This window comes from Ictalurus furcatus, chromosome 9 (assembly GCF_023375685.1).
Source record: "Ictalurus furcatus strain D&B chromosome 9, Billie_1.0, whole genome shotgun sequence".
NCBI classification, from domain to species: domain Eukaryota; kingdom Metazoa; phylum Chordata; class Actinopteri; order Siluriformes; family Ictaluridae; genus Ictalurus; species Ictalurus furcatus.
The window spans coordinates 16,209,735-16,234,636 of NC_071263.1; the positions used below are offsets into that span (position 1 = coordinate 16,209,735).

The 24,902-nt window shown below is 38.0% G+C and overlaps 1 protein-coding gene across 4 annotated transcripts in view; it reads right to left on the bottom strand.

The window, feature by feature from the left end:
* The window catches only part of col12a1a (collagen, type XII, alpha 1a), a 54,365-nt gene that overhangs the window by 14,902 nt on the left and 14,561 nt on the right, over window positions 1-24,902 (bottom strand). For 2 of the 4 annotated variants that reach the window (XM_053632135.1, XM_053632136.1), the window contains exons 14-43: window positions 22,589-22,858; window positions 20,822-21,088; window positions 20,204-20,396; window positions 19,937-20,061; window positions 17,938-18,087; window positions 17,728-17,847; window positions 17,424-17,588; window positions 16,914-17,060; window positions 16,239-16,381; window positions 15,234-15,363; window positions 12,800-12,936; window positions 10,666-10,795; window positions 9,515-9,654; window positions 9,287-9,419; window positions 9,077-9,097; window positions 8,847-8,986; window positions 7,734-7,863; window positions 7,315-7,454; window positions 6,968-7,097; window positions 5,817-5,959; window positions 2,958-3,087; window positions 2,712-2,854; window positions 2,491-2,620; window positions 1,942-2,061; window positions 1,703-1,849; window positions 1,503-1,619; window positions 1,236-1,388; window positions 1,087-1,161; window positions 847-986; window positions 603-726 (exon numbers count right to left, since the gene is read on the bottom strand). In XM_053632135.1, coding sequence (XP_053488110.1) covers window positions 603-726; window positions 847-986; window positions 1,087-1,161; window positions 1,236-1,388; window positions 1,503-1,619; window positions 1,703-1,849; window positions 1,942-2,061; window positions 2,491-2,620; window positions 2,712-2,854; window positions 2,958-3,087; window positions 5,817-5,959; window positions 6,968-7,097; window positions 7,315-7,454; window positions 7,734-7,863; window positions 8,847-8,986; window positions 9,077-9,097; window positions 9,287-9,419; window positions 9,515-9,654; window positions 10,666-10,795; window positions 12,800-12,936; window positions 15,234-15,363; window positions 16,239-16,381; window positions 16,914-17,060; window positions 17,424-17,588; window positions 17,728-17,847; window positions 17,938-18,087; window positions 19,937-20,061; window positions 20,204-20,396; window positions 20,822-21,088; window positions 22,589-22,858 — 4,233 coding nt within the window. Of the gene's footprint in view, window positions 1-602; window positions 727-846; window positions 987-1,086; window positions 1,162-1,235; window positions 1,389-1,502; window positions 1,620-1,702; window positions 1,850-1,941; window positions 2,062-2,490; window positions 2,621-2,711; window positions 2,855-2,957; window positions 3,088-5,816; window positions 5,960-6,967; window positions 7,098-7,314; window positions 7,455-7,733; window positions 7,864-8,846; window positions 8,987-9,076; window positions 9,098-9,286; window positions 9,420-9,514; window positions 9,655-10,665; window positions 10,796-12,799; window positions 12,937-13,038; window positions 13,169-14,019; window positions 14,166-15,233; window positions 15,364-16,238; window positions 16,382-16,913; window positions 17,061-17,423; window positions 17,589-17,727; window positions 17,848-17,937; window positions 18,088-19,936; window positions 20,062-20,203; window positions 20,397-20,821; window positions 21,089-22,588; window positions 22,859-24,902 lie in introns of all 4 variants that reach the window. The other 2 variants (XM_053632138.1, XM_053632137.1) reach the window with 2 other exon arrangements.

A 24,902-nucleotide genomic window follows, 5' to 3' on the forward strand; every position in this document is an offset into this window, starting at 1 on the left:
GCTTTCATTTGTGCCTAGGGGAGGCATAAAAGGTCATTCCTGGCCCAAAATGCTCATTCATGCTCAAACAATTTCCTTTTCAAAAAATGTTGTGCACTTCTAACATAAAAAATACATGTTCATGGGACTTATTGTATCTTACCATGTAACTTTAAGCCTTTTCATTTCATCACATGACCATTTAAAACTCTTTCCATTCTCATTCTCAGTACATAGACATGTCCTGTGGAGTGAGATGCTAGTAACTCCTATGCCATGGGTTTAATTCCAACATACTGACTTTCACACCTTTAAAAATTCAAACCTTCAACCATATTATCATTTTAATTTACTGTATATAAGAACATTAATATTTTTTTTCAAAAGAGCAACAACTTGTAGGCAGTAATGGCTCAGTGGTTAAAGTTCTGAGCTATTTACTGGAAGGTTGCAGGTTTAGATCCCAGGACTGCCAGAATGAACTTGGACCCTTGAGGGAAAAAAAAAACGTAGCTCTATGCTTGTACTGTGTCCTCTGTAAATTCTAAGTTGTTTTGGATAAAAACATTTGCCGAATGAATAAATGTTACTCTGTTTTATTTATGGTTCGCACAGACAGTAACCTGTTTTGGTGTTTCCTCCTCTGTAGCTGACCATCTGCACTGCAGACAGAGCCATTCCCTTGTCATGGTATGTGTTCAGCTTGAATTCTGTCTTGGCATCATCACTGTACTGCACAAAGGACACCTGTTTTCAGAGGGAAAAAGTCAATTTTCCACCACAAGCTTGGACAGCACTTAAAACCAAGTCAGCATGAAAGAGTTCGTTGCACACTGTTAATTACGAAGTTGCTGACAGCTTGGTTACCTGCATGCCTTCATGACTGACGACATCAAATGCTCCGATCATGCTGAACACAAACTGGAGCACTTTACTAAAGCTCTCATCTCCAATACTCCAAGAGCCATCAATGAGGAACACCAGGTCAGCTTTAGCACCTTTGCACACTGGATTGTGTAAAAATATTCAGTGCAGTGTATTAGAAAAATATAAAGAAGAAACTGTGCACAAGAGGTTCATCAGGAAAATCAACAGTATTATTCTTACCCTCCAGGGCAGCAGGGATAGTAGCAGGTGGAGGAGGAGTCGGAGGCAGTGTAGGGGCTACAGTGGGCTTCACAACTAAGAGAAAAATTAAATGCTTAATAGATCTGGTATACAAGAGCATGGTTATATGTTAACCCAAGTTTACTTACGAGTGCGCTCTTTAGTGCTGACTCCAGGTCCCTCCATATTGGGTGTCTGAGTATATACGGTGGCGTTGTACAATGCATCTGGGCTCAGGCCATCAAAACAGTACTGAGTCTGCGCAGCTGTTACGGTGACCTCCTGGGCCCCACGGTTAGAGGCTAAAGGGATAAAAGCAAGAGACGGTGAAATACTGAAATATTTTAGGCGGAAACAAAAACAAAAATTGTAAAACTTGGCAAAGCTTTGACACTTTTCTAATATGTTGAACTTACAGTCAAAGGGGTTAATTTTAATTCTGTAAGAGGTAGCAGCTCGATGTGGAGACCACCTTAGGCAGAATGAGTCATATCCCACGTTGTATGTTGTGAGGTCGGTAACGTTCAGGTACACTGGGAGGGCAGGAAAGTAAGAATATTACCATAAAAGTATCTTAACTTCAAAGTCATGTTTATGTGCTATCAAGTATACATACAGGTCTTGCCCTGGCCGACCAGAGGGCCGCTCATGCCAGCGTCGTACTGGGCAAAGACCTTCACATCATATGTAGTGCCAGGCTCAAGGTTGTGAAGGATTTGTGTGGCCACATCTCCAACGAAAACCTCCTGAGTCACATCAGTACCTGTAATTTACAAAAATAGAAATATTCCTTAGTTTGTTATTTACAGGAAAATGTGACCACTGACAGCACAATTAGACACAGAATTCGCTCACCCTCTTTTGCATAGGTGATCTTGTACCCATTAACCTTGGCAGGTGCAGGGTCCCATGAAACACGGAAACGAGTGTACCATTCATCTGACACACGCAGGTTACGTGGTTCCATAAGTCCCACTACGGGTAAGACACAAAAGAACCAGACTGAAAATCCAAACAGTGAATAATTTAAAAGAAAAAAAGGGAATTGAGTTTATTGCTGCTTTTGTTTCCAGGTTTAGTGTAATTATGGTATTTGTATTCAGCCTCTTTGTTCTCAGTTCAGATGTCATAGCCATTTATTACAAATTTAGGAGAGAAGACAGTTTTGGAGAAGAGCCATTCCTGATTGTCTGGCAGAAAGTTTTTGTTGACAGTTGTGAACATTGGGATTTTATTTTTTTTGTATTTCAGTCTGTAGTCAATGATTTACTGTGTTTATTCCTACCAAAAGCTTTATTTAGCTGTATTTTTTCAAGGCATACTGGATATGTGTGTTTACTGTACGCTTTGGCATAAATGCATGTCTTAATGTGTGTGTGCATGTATATATTTCCAAATTATTACAAGTGTGTCCATCTCCAGAAAGCTCCCCTCCAGGACCATCTTGGTAAAATGCCATCACATTGATCCTATAAGGTGTGTCTGGCAGAAGGTTCTGCAAGATGACATTGTTTCTGTTGCCGGGAACACTTGTCTGTAAATAAAATAACATACAAGAAAGTTATCTAAGAGTCAGTTTATGTGCCAACTGCTGTTATTGTTACATGCTACAAATTCACACTTACAAACTCCTCAATGGGGTCCCCAGTGGTTGGTGCATAGCTGATGCGGTACTGCTGCACAGGTCCCACTGCATGTTCCCAGCTCACACTCAGAGTGTTAGTGGTGGGGTCGTAGACACGCATGTTCCTGGGAGCACTGCGTGGCACTACAACCAGAATCCAGCAAATAAATGTATAATTCAACAAACTGTACTTAGTGGTTAGAAGTTGTTCAGGTCGCTGAATAAGCAGATCAAGATAAGGACTAACATGTTGTGCCGGTGTCTTCCACTGCAGAGCCCTCTCCATCTGCATAGAGTGCAACCACAGCAACTGAGTACTCAGTGTCTGGCAGTAGCTGCTCCAACAAGGCAGTATGGGTATTCCCTGGAATAAGGACCTACAAGACAGAAAAAATACTTAGGCTTATGGATGGGTAAAAGAGTAGCAACTTTACCTGAAACAATAAAAATGCATACGTTTGAAATTTAACACAAAACATTAACAGCGTAACAAAGAAATGGCCAAGCTGATGATAGCAGATTAGAATCTTATAGGATAGGATATATCTGACACCAGCTTTTTCCCCTCTCAATCAGGAAAGACTCAGAAAGATCTCAAACATGCCAGAACAAAGCAAACTTTGCCATACTAAACTAAACATTTTACTAATAAACCTTTGCCTCAGAAGCTGTACTCTTACCTCAGTATGTTAGTTATTACCCAAAAACCCAGTCTACAGCAGAACCACTTCTGAGGTAAGCTATTCATTAAAGACTAGAAACCTCCGGTGACAAAATCTGTTTGTGTTGACTTCGAAATAGCCGTTTTTACTTACTGACATCTGTCTACCATCGTCCCATCCCCCCGCCCCCAATCTGTTTCCCCATATGTAACAATTGCAAAGTGAGAAATGATACAAAAACATGGCTTTGACATTTTAACAAGGTCTGTGTTTGCCTAGGGCAAAAAAAATATTGTTTAACTTCAGCCATACTAAAGTTTCTTCAAAACACATGGTGCAGAAATAAGCATAAGAATAAGAGAACCAAGTGACAGCAGTTTCTAACAATGCCTGGAGACATTTCGTTTTCATGTGCACACAGCTTCACGGCTACTTACAGATACCTCTGACTGGAGGCTATTACCATGCCCACACTCAATTGTGAAGCATCCTATGCACAGCTAAAAACAATTAGAGAACACACACGCACAATATGCACATAAGATGTGGTCTTTTTTATGGCATGGTTGTGTTAAAACTGCAATTAAAAAAAAGATTTTTCTTTAATCCCAAGGAAAATCCAATATGTATTAGAATAAAGCAACTTGCCTTTACTAGTTTAAAATGGTTTTGCATTCATTTCAGCTGGTTTCAGTTGGACTACATGAAGCAGTTACGACAAACACCAGGTACCAACTGAAACCAATTTAAATTTCCCATCCAGCTGGAACCTTTACATTTCTAAGATGTGGTTTCTACTGCAATGTTCCCTAGAGATCTAAAATGGCCATATGCTGGAAATCCGGAGTAGTGCCAAAGAACCTGTGGTATAAAAGTTATATTACTGTTACCATGTATCACTGATATTAAAAGACAGGTTAAAATAAAGTACTATTTCACCCCAGTGCGAATGCAACCGTGGACTATACCTTTTAATTTATTACATTTTCAAAAACAAATCTATACTTTTGCTACAACTCGTTTCCCTAGACAGACTTTTGCAAGCAAAAAAAGCTGTCTATTATATACGGTCTTATTTTTTTGCCATCCAATCACCCATTTAATGGTGATGGAAATGGCGTAAGTTTCTTGGTACTTTATGAAAATTTATGAAAAGATATCTTGCTCACTGACTGCACCCAGAAAGGAAATGATTTATTTCTACATCATCAGACAAAACATCAAGTGGAAAAGATCATCTGAGGTAGGAAAGTTGTAAAATTGTTGCTAAATTATGATGATGCATCCAAGTTTCCATATAATACATCAAATTTAAAATATGATTTTCAGCATTTGGCCAAGCTGACAAGCTGTAAACTGTTGCAGCTTAGACAAATAGCAGAAAAATATCTGGCTCATTTTTAGTAGGTAACCTTTAGTTAACTTGTATATGTTATGTTAAAAATCATGTTTCATACAATTAAACAAAACATATGTAAAAGAACATGGGATGCTCATGTTAATTATAAGCAAGTAAATTGAATACATATTTACATATAAGGTCAACTACTTTTAAACTCCTTCTTGAGTAGTGTCCTAATAGGTTAGGTATTATTCAGGTTTTGCACAAGTCATCTTCCAGAAAGGTATGTTTACTTTTATACTAGTATGACAGTTGGATGCATTATACAACATAGTATAACCCCGTGAGTGATTGCTGAGGGGAAATTAAGCCTCAGAAATAAGCCAAACTATTCTCTGGCAGTGTAGCTGAGGTCCAGTGTTTAATAACTTAGTATCAGTGACCTCCCCATCGATGAAAGGGACTCATTTTATTTCCCTGCTGAATTACAAATTTAAAAAAAAAAAAAAGCTGTCATACCTCTGTTGAACCTGGCAACCATTCACTTTCTAAAACAATGTCTCATTGACATTTTTAAAAAAACAAATACTCATACTGCTTCAGCACTCGTGACTTGATGTTATCAAGGTTTCAGTTAAAACGGAAATAGGCTGGGAATTTATTGCAAAACAGCAGTGAGAAAAACGACAAATCTCTGAAGGCTAAATATGTCAGGTTTTGTCAAACTTAATGCAACGATTATGGAAAACTCACTCAAAGTTCTTTTTTCATAATAATTCTCCTCTTAGATTAAAAAAAAGGTTCTGGCTTCGGATAAGAGATGCGTGTCTTTTCATAATGTACTACATTCCCAAACTCCCAAAGAAATCAATTTTGTGCTCAAATATTATAGTTCATATTTGTGTATAGCACAGCATTCCTTAACACAAACAATTTCAGTCATATGAGGATAAATCGGTTATTAGCTATGAATACAACACCCAAAGCATAGGAACTAACCCATAATTTGCCCAGCTGTCTTAAGTGAGATAACACGCAAAGAGGGATTTCTACTTTCATTTTATTTACTAGAAAAGCATATATGTAATATAGTCTGACTCACCGACTGAGAAGGACGTGTTCCTGTTAGAGGAGCGTAGACGACCCTGTACTCCTGGACGTCACCTGAAGCAGGCTCCCAGCGCACATTCAGTGTGTTTGTAGTGGGGTTGAAAACCTTAATATTCCTGGCAGGTGAGCGTTCCACTATGGGATATATACAAGAGTATAAAAAAATAAGAAGGATAGGAAAAACTTCATGTATCACTTTGGAAACAGTTTCAGCTGTTTTCATAAAGAATTATATCAAATAAAGCCAGGGAAGTGCATAGCAAAACATGCAAGTTCAAAGGTGTTTGAACAAAAAGGCCAAAAAAACAAAACAAACAAAATAAAAACCATAACATTTAAAATGGTATGAACACATTTGCTAATGTGTAACTTAAAGCATATGCCATCGGTATTTGTGTAATTCGGCAGTCTACCACATTAAGTAAACTGTGCTAAAGTCTGGCAATGACAGTACTGCATTTAGGAACACAGAGCAGAAGGATTAGTACGAATAATAAACACAATTACACAATTCCGTATTGTAGTGAAATGATGTATAATGCTCATTAACACAAGAACATTTGGGGATCTCAGGTTTCGTTTCTGTGTAGATTGATTTAACTCATGAGGCTTTTATTAAAGATTACATAAGGGAATTCTTTCCAGTAACTAATTCCATGCTACTGAAATTGTAACTACAACAACACTGTTAATGTTGCTCAAAGACTGAAAGCAAGCACAGCAACAAAAGTCCAACATAATGAATATGTGGTAAAGAGCAGGGCACATTAAAAGCATGAGAACCATCCTTCAGGTTGTAGATAGTAACAGCAGCCTTTTATGTGCTTGCATCTCTCTGGGATTTCCATTTATGGATGGAGATTACTCATGGTTTGTCTGAAGCTCTGCACAGTCACTACAAGTTATTACAGACCATAAATTGGGATTCATTACATTCCATTCTGAGACACATACAATGGGCCAACACATGGAAAATTTCTTTAGCGGTGATCAATTCAGTAAAGCAGTTTTGCTTTTGGGGTTATACAGTATACTTATCTATAATATTGCAACAACTGAGCATTATTTATTTATATATTTATAACTAGAACAATCTTGTTGTAATAAAGAAAGGCTAACATGCTAAATTATTTACAGACTCACATGTCTTTCCATTTTCAGACAAGCGTTTGCCCTCGCCAGCAGCATATACTGGAACTACAGTGACAGCATACACAGTGTCGGATTGTAGATTCTTCAAGACTGTGCTAAAAGTGCTTCCAGAGACTTGAACCTAAGAAAAACAAAAAGAAAAAAGAAAAGAAAACCCAAAGGTTCATAAATAGCCGTATACTTCCTATATGTGCTTGCTAATATCTAATATATGTCATGTAAGCATTGATGATTGTAACACTGAGTAGATGGAATGGCAGGTTGTTTTTTTTTATTTCAGAGAAAGAGTTAGACTTTTAATATGCAACTTGTGAATAGGAAGGGCCCTGAGTATATACCATATCTTCTGGTCCCCCTGGCACAGCATGATAGAAGATCCTATATTGGCGCACATTGCCCTCAGCTGGCTCCCATAATACATTCAGAGAGCTGGTGGTGGGATCAGTGACTCGAAGGTGACGCACTCCTCCAAGGGCCACTACGAAAACCAGGATTCAAAACGTTTATTACAGTTTACACATTACCATTTACGATTGAATGCAGATATACGTATAATAATTAATATTGTCCACACTGTAAAAAACGAAAAGTTGACTTAAACTTAAAATTTCAAGGCAACTGGCTGCACAGCTTTTTTGAGTTTGAGTAAACTTAAAAAAAAAAAAAAACTCTGCAGCAAGATGCCTTGAAATTTTAAGTTAAGTCAATTTTTCTTTTCTTTTTTCTACAGCGCATTAAGACAATACAGGACACTTACACGTCTTTCCTTCACCAGATATGTCTTTCTCCTCTTTGGATGGATACACAGCTGTTACAGTGATGGAGTAGGGAGTGTCGGGAGTCAACTTCTGCAGATTAATGGTGTTCTTCTTCCCACCAATCTGAGTCTGTATGGGAAAGCAAGACAGCCACCTGAAAAAACATCTTCTCAGATAGCCATCCATTTCTTTGATAGATGTATTAGGAAGTCCAATTCAGTGGGAAAGTTTTACTCAGTCTCAGCACAGGGTGTTTAGATATCTTTAAGCAACCTTGGGAGAGTCAGCATGCCCCAGATAGGGTTAGAAATGTGAGATGTTGCCTTCTGTCCATAAGCAATGGTATCTGTGAATTGTGCATAAGGGAATGCACTAAACAAAACTACAAAAAAAAATATGTAAACATTTAAAGCCTCTATAAAAAATTTTAAAAAACTGAACTGATTTGTTTGCCGGTGCTTTTTTCTTGAACCTGAGATGGACACTCAGAAAAGTTTACAAAATCCAAACAGCCTCTGCTAAGATAATGTTGGGGAGCTGCCGATAGACTCTTCCCTCATCCCCTTATCAACTACTCTGTATTTTGGACAGCTCAGGAATCCTCACAACTGCCCACACACGAGCATCTGCCATATCCTCTTCTAGTCTTGTATTTTAAAAAAAAACTCTAACTGTTTCAATAAGGAGAGGTATGATGAACCTGCAGCTATACAACATTAAATCAATTCTTCAAGATGTTTGATAACAAAACTGTCTGCTGTTAATGTTACCTACCACAGTGTTAAACTACGTGAAGCTACTGCAGTCCATCCAAAGCTTTAAACACTCTACAGCTGATTAAATCCTTATGACAGATGCTGCTCAGTGTTATAGATCATCAGCCATGAGAAAATGCATATACGTATAGCGTAAAAGCCACTATGGTTGTTCCATGTAGAACGTTTTCTATTATTAGTATATGCTTGTTATTATAGGACATAATGGTGCTGGTTTTACAAATGTTTTAGTTAGTTTACAAAATGTAGTTAGTTTAAGCAAACCACTATGCATGCGCTCATGTGCCATAAATGATTCTAACATGAAATTATTAGATGATTTGAAAGGTGATTTACCGACTGCGGCCTGCCTCCTGCAGTAGGCACATATGTGATCTTGTAGTTCTGGACTTTGCCAGGAGCATGATCCCATTTCACTGTGAGGGAGGTGGTGGTGGCGTTAAACACCTGCAGGTTCTGAGGAGGACCACTGGGAGCTGTGGAGGAAAAGAGTCAGATTTGATTCTGCATATCACATGATAATCACAGTCTTGCTTATGTTTAGTTTGCAAGATCAAACTACTTACCAGGTGTAACTATCTGGGATACTAACAGAGGTGGAGAGAAAGGGAAACAATAATGCTTGTTAAAATTTACAAGGTGTCATTTTTATGTTATTTTATTTTATTATTATTATGCATTTTGTTATGAGAATAACAATTGAATTTGACATTTATAATGAAATAATGCTATACATGTTTCTGCAAATGAATAAAGGAATAAATCTATTTGCTTACATGTGCGCTGGCTTCCAATGAGGTCCTCACTCTCTGATTCATCTGGGTAGATTGCAGTAACCAAAACATCATACAGTGTGTCTGGTTCTAGGTTTTCCAAGAGATGAGTTGTCTCCTCAGCACTCAAGATATCCTAAAGACATGCAATACATTTTAAATGTGACTTGTCACATGTTGAACAACATAAACAATGTCACAACTTCACGGTCTCTTATCGGAGGTTCGTACATATATGTAGTTGTTCTCTCCTGACTTCGACCAGCCGATGCGGTAGAGGGCTACGTCAGGGGCGCCGTGCTCCCAGTGAGCCCTAAAACTTGTTAGAGTGACTTCAGAGAACCTCAGATTCTTTGGTGCTGGTACGACATCTACGACATTGAGGACAAAGAAGAAAACGAGTTCACATACAGGAAGAGAAATAAATGTTTCTATACAGTCTGATTTAATCACTTTGATATCATTTACCATAATCATTAGCACAAAAGGCAAATATTTTGGTTTTACTTCCAATTCACATGTTTTAGATTCTTGGCTACATTCTAACTATAAATTTTGTACTTCCACAAAACGTATATGGAAATGACTTGACAGTGAATTATATTTTTATACTTTTATCCCAGCTCCATTAAACACTTCTCTTTTTTTCATTTTCAGGTAGAGGTTCAACAGTCATTTTTAATCACTCTATACTGAATCATACTGTATAAGCTTATTTGGTAAGGTTTTTTTTGCTGAAAAATAATTTTATAGTAGTCCATGTATTGACACTGATTTAGATGATGTAATGGTTATGCTGAAATGTGAATTGTTTCCAGTGTTTGTGTTAGTAACTGCCATTATGTAATGTCTCAAAATGACCTGTCCATTCAATATGGGAAATAATTTTTCTAAGCCTTCAGTGGAGATAAATGCATAGTTTCACACACTGTTTTATAGGTCTTTAAGTGAGACTGACACAGGTAGTTTTGACCGGTAGTTAAGTGAAGCTTTATCCATAAAACGATACCAAGTTTGCACTTGAAATATATGTGAATAGTGTTATTTAAATCATTTCATAAAATAACTATATTTAAAATAACAATATATTTTGATAAACTGTCATGTGAACATTTAACATTTGAGTGTTTTACTGCAATAAAACCCTCAAAATCATTACATACATTTGTCTAAAAAAGCATTTCTGTGATATGCAAATGAACACATTTAATGATTTATATGACCACTTGCATATTTACAAGAAAACTCTTGTTGATCTACACTACATGCTTCGTTAAGACATGAGCAAAGGAAAAAAAGTTTTATTCAATTTGACATTTACTCTTTTTACTTGAAATCATTTATGGTGTTGTAAAATCCAGAGTACATTACTAGGCATTCACCTGTGATGGCCTGATTGAGCATTGGGTTTCCAGATCCAGAGTCATATACTGGAGTGACAGCCACGTCATATTCAGTTTGAGACTTTAGATTATCCAGGCCCTGTGTTGTCACATCTCCTTCCACTTCAAGCTGCATATAAAGGAATTTTAAATCAGAAATTTTAGGGTTAATAAAACCTAAATAAAATGAGAAATCTTTTTTGATTTCCAGTGGATATAAAAAGTCTACACACCCTGGTTAAAATTGCAGAAACAAAGATAAATTATGTTAGATGTTGAATGTGATATAGTAACCAAAAAAAAAGCTTACAATGACTTGCTTGCCTCTTTAAGTCATACCACAGGTTTCTTTGTTGACTTGGATTTGTGCTTTGGGTATTTATCTTGCTGGGAGGTGAACTTTTTCTTCATCTTTAGCTGTCTAACAGAGACCTGCAGGTTTTTTGCCAATACAGATTGGTATTTGGAGCTATCCATGATTCCCTATATCTTGACTATAGTCCCAGTTCCATCTGAACAGAAGCAGCCCCATACCACCACCATGCATCTCTGTGGGGATGGTGTTCTTTGGGTGCTGTATTGTTTATGCTCCAATCACAATCTTTTGTCAATTTTGGATAGACTTCCTTTTCTTGGTAGTGTCACTGTGGTGCCCCATTTTCTCTACTTGATGATGGTCTTCATGGTGTTCCATGGTACATCTAATGTTTTGGAAATCTTTTTGTACACCTCTCCTGATTACTACGTTTCGACAATGAGATCCTGTACATGCCTTGTAAGCTGTTTGGGGACCATGGCCTCAGCAGACAGATGCAACCCAGTCAAGAAAATCATACAGAAACAGCTGATCTATATTCTTTCTTTATATTTATTATATTATATTATCTTTATTATATCAGAATCACTTCACTGATGACAGGTGTATAATAATTACTTTTGAACATGAGAGTGTGACTGGTTAATTAACAGTGAGCAGCGTCACCTGCCCCATTATAAACTGATGTGCACACTTATTCAACCAGGTTATAGGTTGTTTTTTTTTTCTTTTTTCCCCAAAATGTTTCTATTTGTTTTTCACTTGAATTTTGTTGGTTGCTATATTACATTCAAGGTGGTTCTGACATGACTGATCTAAGGTTGTTGTTTTTTTTTCTTACATTACAAAAATGTGCAATTTTAACAGTGGTGTGTAAAAAAATGTATAATCCATCATAGTAATTATCTACCAACATTACAATGAGAAATAGGGTCTAACCAATTGAGAAAGATCTGCACACTAATGCACATAAAGGCTTACTAAAAGTCAGAATGGCTGAGAAACTAGGAGTGACCATTTGTTGAAAATTTTAGACAAATGAATCCAAAGCTGAAGCCTTTCGGCTTTGAAAGACGCACTTCCTGCAAAACAGTTTGTCCTGAGCTCTTAATCCAACTTCTTGTCATCCATCATGTAAGGCTTTTTGCAGGACCTCAGTTTGAAAGAGGGTTTACTTCATATTTTCATTCAAGTACTAAGAGTAACAAGCAGTAACATGCTCTGATTTATGCCTCAGGATGTAGAGTACTTCTCTGGAAGCATGGCAAAATAAAAAGGTTTAGCAATAAAACAAAAAATGAAAGAGTCCTTTTTGTTTAGCATCGGTTATAGTTAAAGTATTTATTTATGCTAGTCACTTTTATAATAGCTAGGTATTAATTATTACATTTCCGTTTCATCTACTTCTATTTGTCTCAAATTGTATCTGATATCATGAACCATTTTTGTTTTACAAATATGTACAAGCAAAGTAAATGTGGTCATTCAATATTACACAAATGAAGTTGTAAGAAAAAAGAAAAAAGAAGAAAAGGCACTAACTTTAACCTCTGCTGCTAACTCTAGTGTAAAAATTTGTATCTTATGAAGTACCTTTGTAACATATGAAGTAAGCTATGCAACTTTGAGGATATGTTTGACAAACACCAGGTTTTTGTACTGCTTTTCACACAATATTTTCACTTTCTTTTTTGCAGATCAAAATCTTGAAGGGTTATTGAGAATAAATAATTCCTGAGGAACTACATTTACTAACAGTCTCGGTACCCTTTCATCATGATAAGATATCCGTGCCAGTGTGATGGGCAGTGAGCTCACCTCTTTACTCTCGCCTTCGGCAGGTTTGTAAGTAATTATGTATTTGCGTACAAGCCCAGGTGCAGCGTCCCAGTTCAGAAGCATGCTGCTGTGAGTCACATCCGTTATCGTCAGCTCGCCGGGTGGAGGCAGCGGCACTACAAGTGGGCAAAAGATAAACACAAGCAAAGAAGAAATGAGAACCTCAAGACCATGCCAAGCATCCCTGCTTGGAGCCAGCATGCTCTAGCGCCACCTACGGGTCACCCCTTCAGCAGTGAGAGGAGAGTTGGTCACTTCGCCATTCATGGCTAAGAGTGTGATGGCGTACGCTGTGTTGGGGAGAAGCTTCTTCAGCTGGACATCCGTGACCTTGGCTTTCACACGCATCTGTGAAAGTTAACCACATCAACAGTGAAAGCAGTGATGGTTACTACAGAGCAGCTATGGGATCAATCCAGGAGAATCAGTTAGAATAACTGGTGTAACAAAATGCATGTTCTCCCTAACCAAGGACATCAAATTTAATCCAAGAAAGGCTTATGATTCAAATAGTGAAATATAATTAATTTGTGAAAGGATATAGCCTTCCAAGAATACGTATTTTACCTAAATCAATTTCAGGTACAAGTATGTCTGTCGATGTATAAAGGAATACACTGGGTCCTTGGATCTTTAAATGTAGTTAGACAAACTATCAGGAACTGTTTCAGATACAAGCCAACATTAATAATAAAATCTGATTTATTTCCCAGCTTCATTAAGTAACAGACAGCTTCTTGGAGGCTTATTACACTAACAGTGCCTTTCTATATTCCTCAAAGAGACAATAAAATTTGTGGGTTTTTTTTACACATTTTACAAGCAGTATGGACAAAATGTGGAGCGATGGTATGGCACTGATAATGGCCTACAATGTTTCTATTTCTTTACAGTCTTTTGAAAAAGGAATGACATTTCACAAAAGTCAGTGAATGTTTCGTCTTTAAGAACTCTTTAATCTTGAAGAACTAATCATCAGATTGGCAGATCTACTTTGACCATAGATTTCACTTTGTTCAGTCTAGACAAAAACACACAATCTTTCTTCTGCTATGTTGATGCGCTAAGTTAGTAAATAGTACTAGCTAGTAAAGACTACTATGTCCACAGCATTTGATGTTATGAAAGAGCATATTTAAGAGCTCTGTCTTGACTGTTGTGCTGTAGTGGGGGTAGATTATTTGAGGCGCAGATCATACCTCTTTCTTGGTGCTGGGTTCAGTAGCATTTATAGCTGAGTATTGCAATTTGTAGCCAGTAGCTCCTTCGATTTTCTCCCATTTCACCTTCATGGTGGTGGAACCAACTTTGTAGATGGTCAATCTCCTTATAGTATTTAGGGGCACTACAGAGGGGAACACATCTTTTCTCTTTTTCTTTAGACACTTTGTCCCTGTCTAACTAAACCCTGAAGCTGACAGACGGCACAGCTGGGCCAAGGCACACATTCTGCATGATGGTTACATGGAGGACAATGAATGGATGGCAGAGAGGATGATGGATGAATGGCAGTGGATTTTGCATACTTACATGATGGGTAATGAATGATGATGACAGACAAACATAGCACGCATTAATACCACACAGAAATGGCAACATTAAAGCACAGCACAGGCTAAACATTGTATATAAACACAACAGCTATCAAACACTAAAGGCAGGAATAAACCAATGACACATTGCTGTACCATGCAGCATCATGCTGTATATATTGATAACATTCATTGCTCTGTGAAGGGAATGATGATGGTTTGGTTAGGATAAAGTTCACAATATCAAGCATAACACAAAACCAACATAAAAGCAACATCCACATTCCACTGTACAGCTTTTCATAACATTTTATTAGTCTAAACAATATAAAATTGTTCTAGAAAACCCTTAACGAAAATAAATAAGTTACTATAATTTCTAAACAGCCTACATGGTTTACATCCATATTTGACTGGAAATATGCTTAAATATGGCATTGCTGTGACAGCATGATCAGATCACTCAAATAAATAAATTGTTAAAAATGTTGTCTTCAGATTTAAACAACTGACCATAAATTGGATTAAATGTGCTTTTGAGAATTTCTCAATTTTTAATATAAGGGTAAACTGTCTAAAAGTAGCACTACTAAAATCTGAATGAAAAGCAAAAGATTTGCTATAGCAGCAAACAGTGGTTCACATTTAATAAAATTAAATAAAAAAGGGGAATCTAAGCAAAAGCCTGAATAATATTTCCAATTTGAAAGAGTAACCCAATGAGGATAAACACCAAAGTACAAGAGATTAAGTAAATTGCATTAATCAGAATTTAAATGGTCATAGATCCATTTTTATAAATAAGAATAAAAACTTTGGCTGAGGCTTTGGCTCAATTCTTTTCAAAAGCCATTTGTGGTGGAACTAAAGTTGGCCCTTACATGTGGTTTCTGTGCCGCTCAGGGGCTCACTGCTCTCTTCTCCAACCACAGAGTAAACGTTCACTGAGTATTTGGTCAGTGGATCAAGACCTTCCAGCACCACAGTATTCTCATTGCCATCCACAAACATCTAAGACAGGGGGACACAAAAGAGAAAGAAAAAAATACAGTTACCAGAAAGTCACCAGACAAGCACGTGACACGAGTCCAAAACAAAGAATGTTACTTAAAGCCACTACTTACAATTTAACAACAATTGGAAATCAATTAAAAATATACCAGAAAATACTCATGCTGCATTGAAAATGCTAAATATCATTATGCATAATGTGGAGGTGAGATTTGCTAAACAATTTCAGGCTGAAACTCTAGTTCAGTGAGGTTTATTCTGTAGCATTTTAGAGTCCAGGGCTGGTGGTCTGTTGGATATATAAGAGCCAAGTCATGTGGACAGGTGTAGACTATTTTCCTTTTTCTGAAAAAGAACAAATGCTCTGTGCACAAACCCTAATGTCTCAAGCCTTCCCCATGCTATTTATGACTAGCTACAATGAGTTTAAGTGTAATAATGAATGAATTAATGAAAACTTGGAGGGTCTTCAGAGAAACTTGTTTCTTCTGCCAGTAAAAGTGGAAAAATACCCCCACATGGCTTGCCCAATTGAGGAGGTAAGTACTACTCCAACAAGCAATGCACATAAAACAATTTGGGAATTCCCAGCTCTCCCTTGTAAACTTGTATACTGGTCTGCATAATGGCTTTGTTCATGTTTCACTGCACTCCATTTAAAGCTCCATTGATATTGAGTAAACTCAGAGTGAGTCTGCAGGATTCAAAATACTTTTGTTTGCTGTTTTGTACTGATGCCAATCACTACTGACAATCTGCTTTAAGGTAAAGAATGTTTTTGAAAACTCTCTCAGCTTTGTTTTCTTTCAGAGGTAGACACGTTTACTCAACACTCAATAGTAAAAAGTGGATTTCCTTGGAGATGATTATGATACCTGCAGCGTTTTTCCTCCAGAGACTGGAAAGTACTCAATGTGGTACTTTTCAACAGGGCCCTCAGGGCCATTCCAGGTGACACGGAATGAGTAGTAGGTTACATCAGATGTCACTAGGTCAGTGGGTGCCGTTGGTCCTCCTCCTGAAAGGGGTAATGATGACACTTGACTACTTTAATCTCTGTATACACATGTCTGTCCCACTCTGTATACACCTGTCTGTCCCACTCTGTATACACATGTCAGGACTGTCTAGCAACCTCTTTTATTTAAAGACAAGAAGGGAAAAGTTTTCCTTACTAGGTCTGAGAGCTTTGACTTATTTCTGATATAGACTAAAATAAAGTGTTATCAAATCCTATCTCAGTTACCCATGAGACTTAAACCAAATACATCTAGCATGAGAGAGACTATGAGCTATCCTTATCAGAAATTTGGATGGGTGACAATCTCCCGGATTTCCCCTATTTCTTCAAATATTTTACAGCTGGATGGAATATCAAGATTCTGTTCACCATTTCTTCCTAATCACATAAAAAGATCTGTTCCATCACAAGGGCTAATAGGCATAAATGGGTCTTTACAAAATAAATGCCTTGTGCCAAAACATAACTTAATAGACCAGATTATGCTTTCTATATACAATGCTCATAATACAGCTGTCCTTTAAGTTACCTGGGCCTTTGACACTTGAACATAGGTTGTTTGCCAGATCGTCAACAATGTCCAAAAGAAAGGAGAAATCCATCACATTGTACATGTGGATTTCATCAGGATCAGAGGCGATGGTGCGTAACTCATTCTCATCAGCATTCTTCACACCTACACACCCAAAGCGTGTCGAGAACGTTAGTTCCGTTTTGCTAGACCAGCAACCAATTAATTTACAAATTAAAGCCTACATGGAATATTCAGATAAAAAACAGATGATTATAAACGTGGCTTGCATAGTTGTTTGCACATCTATTAAAAGTGGTAGATGCACAAACCTGAATTTAAACTCAACTCATGAACTTAATAGTTCATTATAAATATAAATACTTAAAAGTAATTATATCTTTAATGCTGTGTTTTAAAGTTAGTTAGGTAGTTAGTTATATTTATATAGTACTTTTCAAAGCGCTTAACATCGGGGGGGGGGGGGGGGGGGTCTCCTCAAAGGTAAAAAAGCAAACGTTTTCTCACCAATAGCATAGAGCTCAATGCCACTGTCACGCAAATTTTGAGAGTTGGCAATAATGTCATCCTGCGATTTGCCATCAGTGACGAGGACTCCGATTTTACGGGAGTTTGGACGCATGCCCACATTAGCTTTGAAATTGTTCTGCAGGATGTAATTCAAGGCAAGACCTGTAGAAAAGGCAAAATACTGGTCACAATAACAATAATTAGACCTAAGCCTTTATAAAGCTTTCAGAATCTCTTAGCTGTGTCAAATTAATAAATGAAATTATAATTGGGAATATTATGTAGGTATATAAAAAAAAACCTGTCATAGTGTTTCCTCCTTTGTAAGGCAAGTTGGCCACAGCCTCCATCAGTGAGTCTCTAGTTCTATGTGCATTCAGATGCCACTCAGTCTTTGGATCTCCACTATACTGGGCCAAACCTGTGTATAGAAATGAACACAATCTCCCACACCTGCCTCCGGATACACATCCAAATCTGCAACTTGAGAGAAAAAAAAAGACACCCTTACCTATCTGGACACGGTCTGGGCCGATGTCAAAAACGCCCACCATGCGAGCAATGAATGCCCTGATGGTCTTGAAATTCAGACGTCCTATACTCCAGGAGCCATCAACCAGCAAGACGATATCAGCCTGGGCAGTTGTTTTGCACATTACATCTGACCAAGCAGAGGATAGAAATATTAGATTGTAAATATGCAGAGGTGCTGTCATTGCTATAATGTAAATTTGAATTTAGAAGCCACTTATGAGAAAGAAAATGTTTTGATGGGGAAGGGGGGAGAAAACAAAACAAAACAAAACAGAGCAAAGGGGTTTCGGACACCAAAAAAGACCAGACCAGCAATATAAATAGTTGTTTATTAATAATATTTTCTGTACATTATAAATGCATCTGATACATTATTTAATAATGACACATAACACTGACAATTAATTCTAAGATTAACATTAAGGAATTTTATAGACTCCATCATAACCAGCTGAAAGACCGATCTTCAAGAGTTACTTTTCATTCCCAGAGCTGCATCTCATTTCCACTTCTGTAAGACACATGAAAGTTGTTCCACTGGCATGAGTCTTTCCCTGCTCAGGAAGAATGCAGCTGCATGGAGCTCAAAAACAAAACAAGCTAACACTGAAACCACAATGCAACAATTTTGTTTCATAATCTTGGCACAAGGCCATAGCCGGGGGATTGGGAGAACTAATATTTCAAAGTGTTTTTAAAAAGCTTAAAAGGCTTCCTGAGATTTTGCACACGTCATGTTTTCTGTATTTTGTGTTGAAGCTTTCCTGTTGTAAATAAACAAAATAATCAAAGGCTATCAAACAAAATAGATATCCCCCCGCCATTAGCCAAATATATGTGCTGCTTTCTATATAAATAGTCCCAAGTGCATAACACATTAAATGTGCAGATATATGATCCACAGTATTTTCTGTTCTTTTTTGTTTCTTTTTTGATGATAAATACACAGCTTACAACAAGAATTTACATATTTTAAGTTATATATTGTGTCATTATCTTAAAGTGCTGTCAGACTGTTTCTCTGATGGAACTAAATAATGAGATGTTGGCATTTGAGCAATCCAGGTAGAGATAGACTCCCTTGAGTGTTTTAAGGTTACTCAGGAATTTTAGCATGTGCAAACACATGGCCTGCTTTCATCTCCTTCTGACAGCACATGATTTAAATGCAACATTATCTGTTCAACAGCCAAGTACAAGACCAGTAGGCATATCATGTCCTAATTTTTTTCCATTCCGTGCTGATTCTTTAAGGCTGGTGTCTGTTATTAAATGAGATGTAAACTCCTTGTGTTTACAGGACTGAATGTGTTTACAGATTATATTGCTTAGGAAGCATAATGTAAAGTATGCCTTTCTTCTAATTTACGCATTTTTTGCTCTTATCTCTAGACTCACACCTCACACATGTTCATTATTATAATTATTATGATTATTATTATTATTATCTTATCATGACCTCAATAACAAACATCAAGCGAAGTGTGAGTCCAAAAAATATGCCTTGGTCTTATCTTTGTTCAGATTTCCAGATCGTGCAAGAGCTCAGGCACTGGATCTGCTCCCAATTAGGAGCTGCATTCCACACTCAGGTCATCAGTCTGAGCTCAGAACTTTCAACTGCACACATCAGACTTCTTCTTACTTACACACACACGCACACACACACACACACACACACACACACTAGATCATGTTTAGACTGATAACTGAGCAGGCAAGATTGTTTCATATCTGCTCATAAATCAAAAGCCGTCTGATATTTAAAAAAAAGTCACCATATGTAGTCAGTAGTACAGTTCCAGACAAAACATGTTGCGTAATGTGTACAGATAAGGCTATCAAAGTATTGCTTGTTGTTGTCCTGGTGATATTTATAACCACATGCAAATGCTGCACAATTAAAATCTAGATTTCTGCTGCCTCTAACCCTCAGCGATCATGTTTAATCTGAGTGGCTCAGGCAGTCACACTACCTGGAGCATCAACTGGAGGAGAAGCAGGCTCATCAGACAGAGTCGTCTTTTCTTCTCCAGCCAAGGGCATACTCTGTCCACCATCAAATACACCAAACACACTCACCGAGTACTTGGTGCCAGCTCTGTGGTGGAAAGGAAAAGCATCTTAACTATCTTTTTTACAAAGAAAACAAATAAAGATACATATGAATGAATGATCCACAGACACCACAATGTCCAATAGCTCCAGGATATGAGGAACGATGGAGAGATTTAAGCACTTACCTTAGCTCTTCCAGAACCACTGTGTTGTCAAAGGGTCCAACAACAAGCTCTCCCAAGTCTATCTCATCACCAGTAGGGTGGAAGGTCACCTTATAGCCCTTTACATCTCCAGGTGCAGGGTCCCATGACACCCTGAAGCTGGTCTTAGTGGGCTCAGATGTTTGTAAATTTCGTGGAGATTTGTATGGTGACACTGGAACAAAGATGGGATGCAAAATGAGTTGGTCAAACTGAAATGGGTAAAGAATTATACGTTAATATTTATGTCATATGCATACTTAATTTCCACATTCTAAAACCTTGATTAGGTTTTATAAATACCATTCAGATAGCATGTATTTAAAACTATTATGTTAGGGTGAGACAAAATAAATATTGCATTGCATTTATATTTACAAATAGAGACAAATCATTGACATCTGTAACATTAAATGACGTGTTGTTTGTGAGTTCTGTTGTTGTAAAATGGTAGCTCTGAAGAACAAATAAAGAACCAACTATCTATCTAACTAAAAATAATAAGTAAATAGTAATAATAACTGCAACTCTTTTGTTTTGCTTCTCCCACATTTCCAAGTAAATCCACTTAAGCCACTGTTTAATGATGGGCAAACGTACATGTGGTTCCCGTTCCTTGCCTTGCTTTTCCATCTCCATGGCTGTAGACAGGAACCACTATGATTTCATAGGTGGTAATGGGCTGTAGGCGCCGCAGGACAACGGTTGTAGTGGCACCTGAGGTTTTGGTGACCATTGGCCTGGCTCCATCATGAGGCTTGTATGTCACCCTGTAATTAACAACGTTGCCTGGAGCTGGCTGCCATGTTGCCCGCATGCTCTTCTCGGTCTCCTCGCTTACAGCTATGGCTCTGGCTGCAGCTGAGACTGGAGAAGAAATCAAAAGCAATGTATAATTATTACATTCTGTGATGACCTGTGCCAAAACAATTTTATAGCCATAACTCTAATATTCAGTCAGGTACATGACCGCATTTTTATAAAACAAAGACAGATTTCATCTTCAGGTGCCGGAAAAAAAAAACTCCCTGGAAAACCAAAATGGATTTCTGGTGAAAATGCATCTGCCAAAATGCCTGCCATCCAGCTGAAAAGACCATCCAGTAAGAAAAGATGCATCAAGTGGTGCTTCAAGCCAAACCTGGGCATTCAGAGTCTGCCCACAATGTTCTCTTTCCATACAGTGACTCCAGGTCTCTGGTGTAGGAAAAAAGCCAAATTAATTGCCAGGGCCTTAAATGATTCACTGAGTGCTTTCAGACACTGAATGCTTTTCCAAAGTGGGAGTTTTATGGGTGGAAAATACAACTTCCAAGTTTCTAAGAGCATGGCCTGACCGAAACAGACACAATATGTTACTGGAAAGACGCTGGATATAAAAGGGGGAAAAAGGCTGACCATGGACATGAAACACAGAACCCCCAAAGTGCAGTCAGTCATGTTTTGACTTTAATGTCGCCTGGCAGATTTGCTAACATCAATAAACAAACGGGCATGCACGGAGTTTTACATTCCTTAGGCTCATGTTCCCTTTATATGCTTTCCTCATTTTGGCCTGATAAGTGAAGTAAGCCAGAGAAGTGCTTTCAATCAATGGTGCATTTCTAAACTCTACATTGAATTGGTGACACAGAGCAGGTATGACACATTACATCAATAGTTCACACATTTCTACACCAAAAAGGTCACGCACATGAATTACCAAAGTGGGTATGTCAGTGGCAATTCATAACGAGCAGCTGTGCCAGAAACAATGACGTTATTCTTGAACTTGTGAAGGGAATCATAAGTCACACTCACTTTTTCCAGAGCACACTGGAAGACCAGACTAAAGTTTCTTAAAAATCTTAAGTCCTTCATCTCCTGTATTCAACTCAGTCCTGTATCACCATGGTGCAACAGAATGCGAGGATTATCTAACTGAACATTTTTTCCTCAGCTGTAATGGTGTTTCAGGCAAGTGATATCTTTGTGTAGTTATGTCCTTTAAAATCCTAATTCAGATACTAATCAATCTTTAAAGAGAACAAAAAGAAGGTATCAAAAGAGGAGATTGAAACCTTGGATTTATAAGGATATGACAAGTTTATGATTTTATGATATTTATTTATTAGGTCAAAGTAGATACAGCTTTTTAATTCACAAACAAACATATAAATCCAAGGTCTCAAAATATATCGCAGCCTGAGATAGGAAATGAACTCAAAGTTGCGTATTCTCTGTTCTGTTCATTCAGTATAATGTAATAACGTTTCTTTGCATGTCCTGAGGTAAGCTCAGAATGAGAGGCCCCTCTCAGGCTAGGGGTGGGAGGAAACGAGTGCTGTTCCTCTGCTGGATGCATTATGCGGGTGGGAATGGACTTACCATCTGTGGTTTCTTCTCCCACCAGCGGTTCTCCTTCTCCAAGGCCATAGGCGGCATAGACAAAAAGCTTGTAGCGCGTCTCTGGTGTCAGCCCCTCAAGCACGGTGGTGGTGACATCACCAGGCACTGTTTTTTCCCCAGCCTCATCAGAGAACAGGGATTTCCAGGTGACCCGATAATGGCGAACCTTGCCAGGTGCTGCTGTCCAGAAGACAGCAAAGCTGGACTCGGTGACATCCTTCGTGACCAAGTCTTTAGGAGAGCCAAGGACTGGGAACCAGCAGGCAAGAGAAGCAGGCAAAAATATTAAAAATAGATCAGTAGAACATACAGAAATAGAGCTGTACAACAGAGGACTTTATCTTGTACAAAGGAGGACAAGCTCTTAATCAGCTTACTTCATATGTCACAGAAAGATCATGACAATGTGATGAGTTGATGCTGAATCCACAAGCATCATTAATTCTAAACCAGTCCAGCTTCACTCCCACCCCACCCCCCCCCCCCCCACCCCCCAAACACACACACACTTTTTCCCCCTCACTTTCTCAAGGGGAAATCAATGGGGAGAGATTTAGGGTAGTGTTGACTGGATGCCATTGATTATTTGGCAGTATATGGTGTCCTGTATAACATTCTGACCACAGGGTGGCTACCTGTCTCCAACAACCTTTTTTTTTTACCTCCTACTGAGTCCTGCTCAGCTTACAGACACTCGCTTGAAGGCCATTTGGTGATTCAATTAATGGCTCAGGCAATAGACTACATGTTCCTACATCTGAGAATGTGTGATTACTGTATGGTGAAATTATTAATATAAGAAAGAAAGAAAAACCTACGGGTTCAAATAATAAAACCGAGACATGCAGTTTCCTGCTTTGCTCTTAGTGGGCGAAAAACCTCAGCATGTGGCTATTCATTTTGAAGTTTGTGATTGATTTTGCTCACTAGGTGGTTAGGTTTACTATGAGATATAATCCTGGTGTGGGATGTAATGAATTCTAAAAAGCACTGTTGGTGAATTCCCGGCTCTTAAGGCCCATCAGATATAAACGTGCTACGGCAACCGTAGCTGCCAATGGGTCTTGATCCAAACTTGGTCTCGCATCCAAGTGCAAATTTCTGACGTTACCAGAGTACTTCAGAGACCAAAGCACATGATAATGACTCCTGCAGACAATAGTCCTTTTTTCATAAATATTATATAGAAATAATTAAACAGTAGTGCATATGATTAAATGCACAGGTGTGCTTTTTAGTAACTTTGCAGTGAAGCATTCAAAATCAAAGCAAATCCGAATTAACATACAAATGAAGAGAAATTCTGCAAAACACAATCATTCACCACACCAAGTAACCCATTTTCAAAAGCTTCAACCGTTTCTGAATGCCAGACTGAAATATAGCTGTTGGCAATGCTGTGGACATGATCAGCAATGAGATGATTCCTTTTGGAGAAGTTGTACTGACCAGCTGGAAGTAACACTTGGACCTTTTGTTTCCTCTTTTAACTGAGCACGCACTTTCCCCACAAACAGTAAAAGCAGACCACGTCAGACTCATTTAAGACTTCCTGATTTATGAGAATCAATAAGACCACAGCAGGTCCTTTCTGTTTCATGGCTTATTCTTAAAAGACCTAAGCCCCCCAAAAAACCACACAAATAACCAATGCATTCATGAGCCTGCCAAGAGCTCTGGACCAGCTGCTAGTGTAGTTCATAAATCCAGCATTTGAAATGAGTACAGATGAACCCAAGATACCCATAACAACATACAAATCATACACAGGACTTCCAGATTTTGGAGACAGTATACCCAGTGATAATCACAACAATTCTGAACATACGAATTCATGTCAGGTTTGCTGAAATCTTTTAAAAAGGTCAAAAAAATCTATTTTAATCCAGGCAGAGGGCTGTGGGTTTGGGCTAAAACATTCTCCTCTCTCAGTCTCCTCTTTTCTCATTTCAGCAATTAATCACATGGGTGAAAACCAGACTGCCCTGGACTGAGGACGCAAAACCTGGCAAGGACAAAAAGCTGGAACCATCACAGCCCAATTTCCACACAAATGGAGTGTGAGGAGAAAACTGAATCAATGGAAATATTGTTACCATGTCTATTGTTACCAAATCTACATATAACAGCATCTTAAACACATAATTTTGAAATTTTCATTATAAATTTAAATAACAATAAACACAAATAGCCAAACCAATTATTGTTAATCCAGGCGATGAGTAAGGTATAAAAAATAAAGTTTTAACAAAAGCACTGACCAGGTAAATATAGCCTAATAACAAACACTCTT